This window comes from Hydra vulgaris, chromosome 11 (assembly GCF_038396675.1).
Source record: "Hydra vulgaris chromosome 11, alternate assembly HydraT2T_AEP".
NCBI lineage: Eukaryota > Metazoa > Cnidaria > Hydrozoa > Anthoathecata > Hydridae > Hydra > Hydra vulgaris.
The window spans coordinates 16,547,138-16,560,000 of record NC_088930.1 but is presented as its reverse complement, the minus strand read 5'-3'; the positions used below and the strand labels follow the sequence as shown (position 1 = coordinate 16,560,000).

Sequence of the window (12,863 nt, the reverse complement as noted above, 5' to 3'; positions counted from 1 at the left end):
AAGTTGAAATTTGACTTTGACTGGGATGATGAGGATGGTTGTAGTGGTGGTGATGGCAATGATCATCATTGCTGGTGGTGGTGATGATGATGATGATGATGATGATGATGATGATGATGATGATGATGATGATGATTATGATTGTGGTGGTGATAAAAATGATGATGATGATGTGGTGTGATGAAGATGATAATGATGATGATGATGATGATGATAATGATAGTTGTGGTATTCATAAAGATTATGATGGTGGTGGTGGTGGTGGTGATGATAATGATGATGGTGCTGGTGGTGATAATAATGGTGACGATTGTTTTGATGATGATGATCCGGTTTTAAATCTATGTTTTTTCTTGGGTAACTTATAATCTGCAATTTAAAAAAGAATTTAAAGAGAATTAGTGACTTGGAACTTACTGAAGTCCTTGCCGCCATTATACATAGGACTCCTAGTTCAAAAATTGATTGCTTTTATAACCTATAAGTCCTATTTTTTCCCCAAATATTGTCTATAATTTTCTTTACATTTTTGGAGCTCCTGATTATGGTGATGATGATCATCATTAACATTATCATGGTGGTATCATCATAGTGGTCATCATGGTAACAACATAATGGTGATGTTGTATTTTAATCTCGATATAGGTTTTCCTTGTGTAATTTTTTTTCAAGTGTAATGCCTAATTGTATTTTGATATAAAATATTTTTTAATATAAAAAACAGCAAAAAGTTATAAAAAAAAATTATTCAAGATATTTTATTTTTAAGATTAATTATAAATAATAGATTAAACATAAAGGTGTAGTATTCTATTATGAATTAATATTTAAGATTGTTGTTGAACAAATAAATAAAGACTAAAGGAGAAAAATAATTACAGTAAACATTATTAGTATTTAAAATGTCTCTTGCATGTTATAAAATTGAATACAGAAGTAGTTGTCAATTAAGAAGTGCACTGAGCTATCCCTGCCTAAAACAACAACTTTATTCCAAGTCAATATTTAGATAAGTTTTAAAACACACAGGAAACAAAACACTCGGTTGTTTCACACATTGAAAAAGTTGTTGACACAAGATTTGCAAAAATCAAACTATTTCAGCATAAAAATTATCAAAGTGAGTTTTGTTACTTTTTATGATAACCTTATTACTGGCAATTGATTGCCATTAATAAGGTTAACTTTTTTGTGTTAGAATGTAGGGTAAACCAACTAGTGGTCAACTTCTTTTTCTTTTTTTTTTACCTAGTCATATAAATAATTTCTCACTCGTTGTTTCATAAATTATCGATCTCAAATTTTTATTTTATAAAAGGATAGTTGCTTTTTATGATACACATAAAGTGACTGACATCCGAAAATAAAGGCCTTATAGTCCCTAAAATGTCAAGATTTTGAACACAAGACAACATATTTTAAAATCAACATTTTTATTCTCCAGTATTCAAATATTTTTTAAAGTGATTTTCTTAGCATCACAGCTTAACTTTCTTTTAACACCAACCATAGGTGTTTTTCTTCTTTTCTGCAGCTTTTCTGCAACAGCCAATCAGACTTGTTTGTGAACTTTTTTGGCAGCAATAGTTTTTTTCTTTTTTTGTTGGATATCCCCTAGCATGGAAACTACTTAAGGCGTTGTCAAGGCAGATTTATGGAGTTCTTGAGCTACTGTCCTTACTTTAGGAACAGTCTTCTTTGGATAAGGAAACCATCTATGAAGTAAGGCTTTGCTTATAGCTGTTGATTTAGAAAGCAATGTTGATGTAGGCAGGAGAAGGTAAGAAAAATGTTGTGATTGTTCCTAAAAAAAAAGAAATTGAAAATGCAAGAAAACAATATTAAATTGGAGTGTGAGGGTAAACATTTACAGAATACATGCAACTTAATATAGGTTATGCTATTTAAATAGAATTTAAAGTAAATGAAAGTATTATCTTTTACATGGCTACTTGCCTCTACAGGGCTTGTTGATATTCTATCTGTATTCTTTGTAAATAATTAAACCATTTTTCCCTTGTGGAAAAATGCAATAATTTTAAACGAGAACATTCAACGACCAAGTCATAGCATCCAAATGAACATCTATAAAAGTTTTTATGCACAAATTTTAATGGATAGATATTTGTATAGCTATTGATTTTTTTTTTTATAAAAAAGCTTGAAAAATAGTTTGAAAGTTTAATGAGTAAAAGTAACTTACAACTTTATAGTAGCGCCTGCTCCCAGTGATTCTATAAAATTAGTCATCTTTATCAAAATTCCTTCTTGCCTCATTTTTTATGTCAAGAATATCATTTTCTGCCAAGCGTGCTCCTAAGTATGCAAACCATTGCTGTATTACTTGCTTGCTAACATTTATTCTTGTTATGCTCGAAGATTTTTTGCTGCGTGTAACTTTATTTGGGTGTCTCTTTATGAAGAATGAATCCCTAATGAAATAAAATGAAAGTAGAAATTATAGCTTATAGATACATGCACATGTGTGTATATATGTACAGCAGTGGCCCCCCTTGATTTACAAATGGTCAAAACAGACTACTTTAGAGCTGTATAACTTTTTTCTTATTTTCAACAAGTGTCTCATTTTTTCTAGAACTTTTTTCTGGATAGTTCTCTCTTTAAAAAAGTGGTTTTTATTAACTTGTGTTAAAGTAGAAAAAATTATGACCTCCTCAACTTTGGAAAAAATCATAAAATTTCTAAAATATTCCAAAATGAAAATAATTGTAACATTATTCTATTCATCTACAAGTCTTTACAGATAAGTTTTCTGATTAGCTACTACTCTCTGCAATAAATGGGCAAAATATAGGCAGCTTGTTGCAGTTTAGAACTCAAATATATCTAAAAGCAATATGTCCACTCGCATAAAAAGTCCAATTTTTAGCCATTTTGAGATGCTTGTAAATTTTTCTACACTTTGTTTTGATCTAAGATTAACAGCATATAAAACCATTAGACCCAACTATCTGAAAATGCAAACATTATAAACTTGTCAAATCCACACCAAAAATGCCAGCATTTTAAAATAACCCTTTTTTTCAATCACCAACGGTTGTATGTGTTACTAGAAACCAGTGCCCCTCTAATCTGCCAACTGGCCTATGTAATTCTATTTTATTATAGGTAATCAGTGGTCTGGACCCCCCCTCCCCACTAAGGTGAGGGTTTGGGGGGAGTGGGTTTGGGATGGCACCAATCAAAGGGGGGAAGGCAACTAACTTTAAGTGATTTAATTAACTTTTGTTGATTTTCTTTTAAGACCATTACATTGTATATTTGCTGGGAAATCTGGCACACATTTTTGGTAGTCACTATCAAAATTTGAATCTATAGTAAAAGCATGAAAAAATGCAATAAAGATCTAATGGCTTTAACTGTTCATTAGAAAATGAATCATGAATGTTTCATGCTAAAAAATAAATGCTTTTATTTTTGTAAGTTGTTTGCCCCCTAATTTAAAAGGCAGATTTCTGTTAATCTCAAGGAGAATCCTTTCATCAGATATAAACAAAAAAATCAGATATTAACACACAAAAAAAGGGATAAAATGGTATCTTTTGTGACAGGCAGAGCACGCTTTTGGGCACTTTATATATAATTTAACAGCATTTGTTCCTCTGCACCAATCAAGAATGTGTTCAGAACCATCTTTGGAATTAGGCCTTGTCATTTATTTAATCATGCAGAGGAGTCAGAAATGTTTAAACCTGTAGAATTTTGATGCAACCAGGAATAAAGTACTATAGAGCTATATATATATATATATATATATATATATATATATATATATATATATATATATATATATATATATATATATATATATATATATATATATATATATATATATATATATATGATAAGTCACCAAAAAAAAGCCCCTTCATTTGGACCACCGGATGGTGTTCTTTTGTGCCTAATTAAAAAGGGTAATAATTTTTGTGATCAAAATTTTTTTTTTCAAAAATGTACTTTTCAGATATTGTTAGAAAGATATTTTAATGCTGATTTATATTTGTTGGTTAAAAACAAATTGTTTAGAGAATATGATTAAATATGTTTATGAAACAAACTATAAAAAACACAGTAAGTAATAAGACTCTTCAGTGTTTATTGTTTTTTATTATTTATTTAGTATGTACCTTTAATAACAAAAATGTTATGAGATAAAATCTAAAATAAAAACTATTGAAAAAGGATTTGACTTAAGAGTAAAAAATTAATCAAATTAATCTTAAAATATGCTTCTTATGTCCTCAGTTTTGCAAAAGTAAAAAACATATTTTTAATTTACCATTGTGGAATGTTTCATTTATATTAAAAAATGGTAACAAATTGCATTAATATTTAATTTAATTATTAAAATCACCTATTTGTTATGCAATTTCCTCCTTGACAACCACCACAGGTGGAAACACATTTAAGACCATGTTTTTGACAAGTATTCGAACCACACAGGTTTTTTAAAGACATTTTACAATGCCATCTTAGAACACTTAGAAGGGCTACATCGTTATTGGTTGTTATTGGGATAAGAGCATTGTTTTCTTTTTTCCATCCCCAGTCTTCAGGATTAAGATTCAAACATTCATTAACTTTCATTTAATAATTTGAAGATGGATGCGTAAAGAGTTTTAAAGATGGGCTTATGAGGTTTAATGATAGCAAGTCATTTCCAAATACTTTTGATATCTTCAAAGAAAAGTTTTTAGTTATTTTTATACTATTAACTATCAAAATGGGATTAATTATGCAAATGGAATTAATTATGCAAACTATAATTTTGTCATTAACTATGTTTCAAATAGTGCTGCATTGTGAATAATTTTAAATGCCAAAATTGCTGCTGTACTAATTGCATCTTTATCTGTCCAAAAGTTTGTCATAACAGTGATGTTTCTTAAAAGTTATTAGACTTGAAAAGCTGGGGTTTCCTTTTCCATATGTTGCAGAGGTGGTGTCAAACCTTTACTATGCATGTATAAGTTATAAGTGCTCTTTAAACTTGCTGATAGTGCGAGTTAATTCTTTGATGCTCCAGAGATGATTGCACTTTCCAGGCATGAAATTGACATCCAAATTTTGAAAGATGATCAACTAGCCACTTAGAGATTTAAACTACTAAATAATGTTTTTTACCGTTTAGTTTAAAAAATTAGGGGCGACACTTTTTACACTTTAAATTAACTTAAAATACTAAAACAATCATATAATTTTTAATTATTACTTGAAAGTATTTACTAAAATGTTTAATGAAAATATAAGCCTTTACAACATGCACAATTAACTACCATGTAATATTAAATGTTTTAAAACCCGTGGGTACTGTAAAACTCTTTGAATCTATATAATGTTGCGTTAAAGTAATAAGCATATCTTATAAGTTTTTCATTTTCTACAATTCTTATACAAGTATGAATCAACATTAAATTATCTTTCCTTAGTTTTATAGTATTTTATTCTAGGTTGGGGTGATTTTTTCAGTTAATCCAGCGGACTAGTTGTAAAATTTGCTTTTGAAATGGACTTCTGAAAAAAAGTTTAATGTGTTGTAAATAGCTTGTATGAAAGCGTGACGTATTAAGTAATAGCTGTCATGCATGTTTATTTTTTTTAAATTACCTTATTTGGCTATAATAAAAACTGATTATTGTATTAATTAACTAATAGGACATTAAAAAATTAACATTTTCAATTGCATTGTCAGTGTCCTCAGTATACATGTCAGTGTCCTCAGTATACATGTCAGTGTCCTCAGTATATCAGGATCTTGAAGCCATTCTTGAGAAGCTGCTTATTTTAGGATCTTTATTTTACTTTTAATTTAGTTTACTTTACTTTATTTTACTTTTAATTTAGTTATTAGATTTAAAAAAATATAAACGGTAAATATTTTTATAAATATTTTTTTTTGCTCCAAACTATCATGTGTATTTATTTTTATGCTTACAATAGCCAAAGCCAATATAAAGAAAAGTTAGGCGATCATTTCAGACACTATTTCGGCACTTTACTTCAGTTGGTATTTGCTCAACATATTTTTAATGACAAAGTGTCAACTAAATAGGTAGAACATGTAAGATAAAAAAAATAAGTAATGTAAGAAGTGCTGCTGCATAAACCAAGGGCTTTAGTTTTAGGCTAGTAATCTATCTGATAAAGAAAAATCTTTTTTAAACTTTTAAACTGTTTCTTGTTTAGTTTATTAGATTTTGATTTAAAACGACAGTTAATGGAAAAAACCATCGTTTTTTCTAACATAAAATAAGGAAGAATTCAAAAAAATTCGGAATATAAAAAATTTAAAATTTTTAAAAATTAAAATTGAAGAAAAAAAATCATCAATTAAAACATTCTATTCATAGGAAAATCAATTTTTTTAATAAAAACTTTTTTATTAGTGTTTTGGTTTTTTATAATTATTTTGGATTTTTTTGTCCAGTTATAACTTGCTAAAATAGTATTTACAATTTTATATACAATTTATTTTAGGGAAGATGTTTGTGTAATAATTGTATATGGTTTTCCTTTATTTTCTGAAATATTTTTGCTTGGGGATTAAACCTTTTTTTTTTTTTTTTTTTTTAATTATAAATTATTTTATCTTTTTTAAGAGTTCATTTTAATCTTCATTTTAAGGAGTTCAAAATATTTTTATAAGAGAATTTCTGATTTAGTTATTATTAATTAAAGTAGGAGTTTGTTTTAAAGTCTTATGGAGAATAATATCAATACACAAAGATTTGTCATTTGGTCTTTTATAGGACTTAATTTCCTAAAACAAAATAATACAAAAATTATTACATAATTTTTTATGTCTATTCAAGTCTTTGCATGCATTTATTAATGAAAAATAGTTAACATTTAAAAAATCCAGATTAATTGGAAAAGTTAGCAAATAAGTAAAATTTATTGGTCAAACAATTGACCAAAACATTTTTAAACATTTTGAAATATTTAGGATTACAATTCAAGCGGAGATTAATTTTAAATTAGCTGTTACAAGAGATTAATTAACAAATTAGTTGTTACTATCTGTAAAACTAGCTATTATAACAGTGTTAGAGTATTTAAACCATTAGTTATCCCCCTAAAAAAAATTTTTATGAAAGTGATTTGGAAGAGCTATGGATATATTTTGTAATGAAATTTTATCCATCAGTGGTAAATCTGTAAGTTACTTTTATCAGTTTATTGGTAAATTGACATATTTTGTTTAGATTTGAAGTGCAATTTTTTTAAGTGCACAATTTGGTTTTATAGTATAAGATCAAAAAAGAAAAAGCTAAGGAACTTTTTTGTCGTAATAGATTAGGCATTCCTTCATACTTAGAAAGTGAGAAGAAGCCTTTAAAGTGAGAAGAAGCCTTTAAAGTGAGAAGAAGCCGCTTAACTTCTGCCTACTTTGTGGCAGAAGTTAAGCGTACAAAGCTTGTGTACAAAGCATGCATTCTTTATTTAGAAAAGTATTTGAAACCTTTTGATATGCTTCAGTGTTTTAATTGGATGTTTTTAAATAAAGTAAAAGACAGCATGTTTGATGATCTGTTGGTATTTATTTTATACCTGAAAGAAAAAAGTATCATTTTGGATAATGTGCAGTTGTTTGACCAATACTGTAATCTAAAATCATTTGTGCATGGCAAAAATGAGCAGTTTTTTGAAATACCCTTGCATGAACAGTGGGTTTTGTTTTTTAAAACTTGTCCAAATGCGAGTTGCTTCTCAGAGATACTTAAAATTTGTGAAGTATTCTTCTGCATCCCAGGACACAACAGAAATGTTAAAAGAGTGTTCTTGTTGATTAATGCTCAATGGACAAAGGAAAGGAACAGACTTTTAGTTAACTCTGTAAAGGGCATCGTTCTTGCAAAGTATGATTTAAACAACCTTACCTGCGAACAGTTTTATATGATTGCTAACGAAAACCTTTTGCCTAAATTGACCTCTCCAAGAAAATGTTATTTGACAAACATCTTATTCTAAATAATATAATCTCTCAAAACACTGTATATCTGAACATTGCATTCTTTTTTTTTATTATTGAAAAGTATTAATTGCAATTGTAAATTGGAGAATGTTACACGAGTTTGCAACAACTTGATTAAATAGATGCGTAGTCTGCAAAAAAAACATGTTAAAGATAATTTAAAATCTTGTTAGGATGTTTATTGTTGTTGCCATACTTTCGATATTTTTACGTTTTTATTATTATAAGGTAATAGTTTATAATACCTGCAATTTACCCAGTATCTTTGTGTACTGTCGCATATATTGTTCTTATATAACATACTTAGTTGTTTATTCTCATCCAGTGTCAGTACCATGGCTAGAAGATCTGAATCTTCCCCCCCCCCCCCTCTCAATCTGTGCTCATCATAAAAACAGCTGTCCTCCTTTGTCCTCCTTTTGGCTTTTGTATGTCTCCTTTAGGCAACCGTGCATCTGGCAACCCTAAATAAGTGCAAATTTGCATAATTGCGAATCAGTTGCAAAAACTAGCATATGTGCGAACTGGCATAAGTGTAGTGAAAGAATTTTCAATTATTGCCATTAATCCGAATTGTAATAATTACGCTGAAAAAATTTGCAAATATTGCCATAAGTCGCAAATTCTATGCCAATTTTTTCAAATTCTTTGGCGCTCTTATTCCAGTTTTTGCAATTTCTTTTGGCGCACTTTTTTTGTCAATTTACGCATATGCCAGTTTATGCTTCACACTTATGACAGTTTACTTAAACGCCAATTCACACTTATGTCAATGTTTGCAAATTCCTTTAGGGCACTCATGCCAGTTTCCACCTATGCCAAAGTTTTTGCAACTGCTTCATACTTATGCCATTTCTTACTTATGCTAATGTTTAATAAATATGCGTTTATGTCAATGTTTGCAAATTCTTCTGGTACACTTATGCCGCATATATGGTAGTTTTTGCAACTGTTTTGCACTTGCTAGCATGCCAGTTTGCATTTATGAAATTCGCACTTATTCAACCCCCCGTATATTTATACCAAGTAAAAAATGATTAAAAAATTATGAAAGTTTACTTTTTTTTTTACATTTATTTTATGTCATTCATTATTTTTGCTTTGATTTTTAAGCTTATGAATAAATTTTTTTTAGAACTTTTTAAACCTGTCAAGAAACATATTAGAAGAACAAACTCTCTAGAAACTTTGTCATCATACATGAATGGACAGTGGCCTCGTGAAGTTGTGTCTGATGGTTCTTATGTTATAAAAAATGCCAAAAACAAAGCTACTCAAGTAATAATAATAATAAAAAATTTTATTTTTTAATTTTTTTGACTTTGATTGTTGGAGTTAAAAAAGAGTATGATGATGTCATAGTTTTTATATTTACATACGATTTCAATTTTTTTTTTTTTTTTTCTTTCAAAAAAATTTATCACCTAAAGGATCCAGAGGATTTTTTTATTTTGACTTTGTAGTATTCTCTTTAAATTTTAAAAAATTTTCAAAAAATAAGGAAAGTTTTAAACATCCATTAAAAAGCAGTTTCCTTCTATTCATATTTAATTTTTTTTTTTGAATATATTACTGAATATTATTACTTTTTTCAACATAATAATACATGATATAATGTTAAAGTTTCTTTGTAAAATTTGTTATCTTTTTAAATTCTTTGTTGTTTCTTAGACACCATGTCACTGGATTGAGACAGATGATATTCCTTTATACGAAAACATTGCAACCATAAATTATGATCACAGAAAATCGATTGCCACAATAGGATCAAAACAAGTATTAAATTTATGTTTTGAGTTACATTCATGAACTTGAGGACTTAAACAGATCTTATAATAGTTTTTGACTTGTTATCTTATAATTGTTTTGACTTTAATTTTTTTCCAGATATTTCGCCAAGTTTTACAACGCTCAAAACAGAATTCTTCACAACCAGCTTATGGTAAACAATCACCTGTACATGGAAACCATTCTGCTTCTATAACACAGCACTATTTTACTCCTTCGCCATATAATTCTTCAAAACCAGTCTGTATTCCTCAAGTACCTTCTAGTCCAAAATATTCCACCCTTCATACACGTCGAAGTGTTGAGGGTCTGAATTTCGAGCTCGAAGGACTTGATTTAGGCAATGACTATGTAAGTATCCCTTATGCTTTATTTTATTTATTTTTAAATTTTAACTAATTGCAGTAGCCAATTTAAATTTGACGCCTAAAGTTGTGTCAAATTCAGATTGGTTGAATTGATGTCCTAAATCCCTCTTTTCACTCAATTTGTCATCAAAATCATGATTTGTTTCTCATTAAAAATTTTATTTTAAATTGAATTGAATTTAGACTAAAATTCTTAAAGTGTTTTACTCTAAAAAGAATAATTTTACTTTTAACTTCTTTTTTTTTTTTTCTTTCTAATACTTGGATTTTATTGTAAGATATTTGCACGTACTCCTCCCGAAGGTAGGCGACCTCCTATTCCTGGTTTAACAATAAAAAATATCAATACTCAAACACAAACCTCGAACGGGTGGATTGATAACGCACCACTATCTCCTTCTGAAAAAGATAGAAGAAGCCGATCTGTATCTCCCTCTTGGTCTTCTTCACCAACAGAACAAAAAGAAACTTTTAAAGACCCTCCTAACCCACATAGGCGTACATCTATTGAATTATATTCGAAAGAATCTTTAGATATATCTTTACGCAATTCAAAGAATGCTTCTTCTCCAAAACCTAATAATTCATTCTGGTTTTCGCGAGGTCCTCCTGATGGAGCGGAAATTCCTTTATGTGGAGAAGATATAAAAAAGTGAGTTTGTTGTTATTTTTAATTTCTTTAAATTCTAACTCTTTATACAAGAAGTTATTCATAAATCTCAATAGTATTAAAAGTCTGATTTATTTATATTAGATAAAATCTCAAAAAATTTTACTTAATATAAATAAATTATTTAAATTTTTTATTTAATGCTTTAGAGCGGTGATTTAGGAAAAATATTTGTAAATAATTTAATTTAGTATAATTTATGTTAATTTGGTTGGTTTTTAGAGAAAGAAATTCAATTAGTTCGAATGAATTTTATTCGTGCCCAGACGTTTCTAAATGCACAATTCAATTCAGCAGAGATTCGCCTTTCTGTTCTTTATCTACAGAACTTTGATACTAAACAGTTCATTAAAAAATTATTTATTCACAGTAAGAAGTCCGTTTCTTATTTCTTATGTTAAAAAATTGTTTTGTGTATATATATATATATATATATATATATATATATATATATATATATATATATATATATATATATATATATATATATATATATATATATATACACATACTTACACATATACACATCTGTTCCGCGTGATTTTTGAAGCCTTTGCATATGTAATTTATTAATATATGTATGTCTATATAAACACGCGTCTATATATAAAATATGTATGTCTATATAAACACGCGTACATTAGTAAAAATTGTACTCAGAGTTTTTTTTTAGCTTTTGTTTATTTAAAAAAATAATTTATATGTAAACATATTCCAATATTTAAATAAATATTTAAGTTGTTGTTTAGAAGACAATTAATTTATATTAAAATAACCTTTAAATTTTTTTTGTGCTTGAATTAAAAAAAGATCATTTAAGTGATCATTTTATTAAAATAAAATCATTTTGAGCTTCGCTTGCAGTTGTTGTCAGTTATAATTACTTCTTGAAATTATGCGTTAGTTTAAAAAGTTACGTAGCAACACCGTTGTTTCTTTTGATGTTTGCGCTTTGGCTACTCTTTGTTGAAATTCTAGCTGTGAATGGATCATAAGATAGTTTCACAAAATTATCAAGCATGGTAGAATAACTGGAACTATTTATGGTAGCAACACTCGTTTTATAGTCAAAAGAATACGAACCAATCAACCTTTATGTTTATATTCTTCGCCACCCATATTAATGTATATACGCAAACATGTAAATACACATATACGAACAGAGATTTTCGGTGGATAGCGTTTCGTTTTGTGGGTCTTTTTCCTTTTTCTTTTGTTTAAAGTAATAAGATTTTATGCATTTTCTAATCAAAGAATCCATTGTAGATATTTTTTTCTTTTTAACCGTTTTTATTCGTAAATTCTGGTTTTGAATATAATCCATAAGATTAATTAAGTTTTGCAGTATTTTTTTAGAAACAAAAAATCTTTATAAAGTTTTTTTGTTTCTAAAAGTTTTATTTTTTCCTTACATTTTGCTTTTGGATCAATCCCTGAAGATAATACCCATTTTTGTAAGTAATTAAAAAGTACATTTCGTAACATGTTTATTTTTTCTCTAATTTACAAATTAATTTATATACAAAGAAATACTAGTTTTATTTACTATTTAATACACGTCCTATTCTAACTTTAGCTTTAATTTGTGTTTTGTTATTGTATAGAGTAGTACTAAAACCGTGTTCTTAATTTCAAGATTGCGTGTTTTTACTTTCATAGCCCATATTAAGGAACGGAAACGAAAGGAAAACAGTTTAAGCATTGTAGTTATGGTGCTTTTCAAGAAATTGCCGTCAGTCCGTTATTAGTTTAAACAATCAAGATATTTACGTAAAAAATCTGGCCTGCAAAATAAACGATTAAAGTAGAAAAACACCAAAGTTTACTGGGGACAGCCAACAATCTTTTAAAATTTATTTAAAACGTAAAATGCCTATCAAGATTTTATGTTATAAAACTTAATATAATATAATTGCGGTATATTATGGAATCTTAATTTTGACTTTAATTTCCAGACCTGTGAAATTTCAAGTTCTTGAACGCTATTTTTAAGTGATCACTTTGTTCGGTGCAAGAACTTTTTTTTATTAAGTGGACAACA

At 28.0% G+C, this 12,863-nt stretch overlaps 1 protein-coding gene and 1 long non-coding RNA gene across 2 annotated transcripts in view; one reads left to right on the top strand and one right to left on the bottom strand.

Annotated features, from left to right (window-relative positions):
• Window positions 1-2,429, bottom strand: part of LOC136087469 (uncharacterized) — a 3,763-nt gene extending 1,334 nt beyond the window's left edge. The window contains exons 1-3 of the long non-coding RNA XR_010641811.1: window positions 2,204-2,429; window positions 1,945-2,085; window positions 1-1,804 (exon numbers count right to left, since the gene is read on the bottom strand). The exon at window positions 1-1,804 is cut by the window's left edge and continues 1,334 nt beyond it. This is a non-coding gene — a long non-coding RNA (uncharacterized LOC136087469). The remainder of the gene's footprint in view (window positions 1,805-1,944; window positions 2,086-2,203) is intronic.
• Window positions 1-11,597, top strand: part of LOC100215119 (glucocorticoid-induced transcript 1 protein) — a 15,473-nt gene extending 3,876 nt beyond the window's left edge. The window contains exons 2-6 of the mRNA XM_065810277.1: window positions 9,132-9,274; window positions 9,668-9,772; window positions 9,884-10,135; window positions 10,431-10,804; window positions 11,045-11,597. Of these exons, the coding sequence (XP_065666349.1) occupies window positions 9,132-9,274; window positions 9,668-9,772; window positions 9,884-10,135; window positions 10,431-10,804; window positions 11,045-11,156 (986 nt within the window). The 3' untranslated portion in view covers window positions 11,157-11,597. The remainder of the gene's footprint in view (window positions 1-9,131; window positions 9,275-9,667; window positions 9,773-9,883; window positions 10,136-10,430; window positions 10,805-11,044) is intronic.
• The last annotated feature ends 1,266 nt before the right edge of the window (window positions 11,598-12,863 follow it).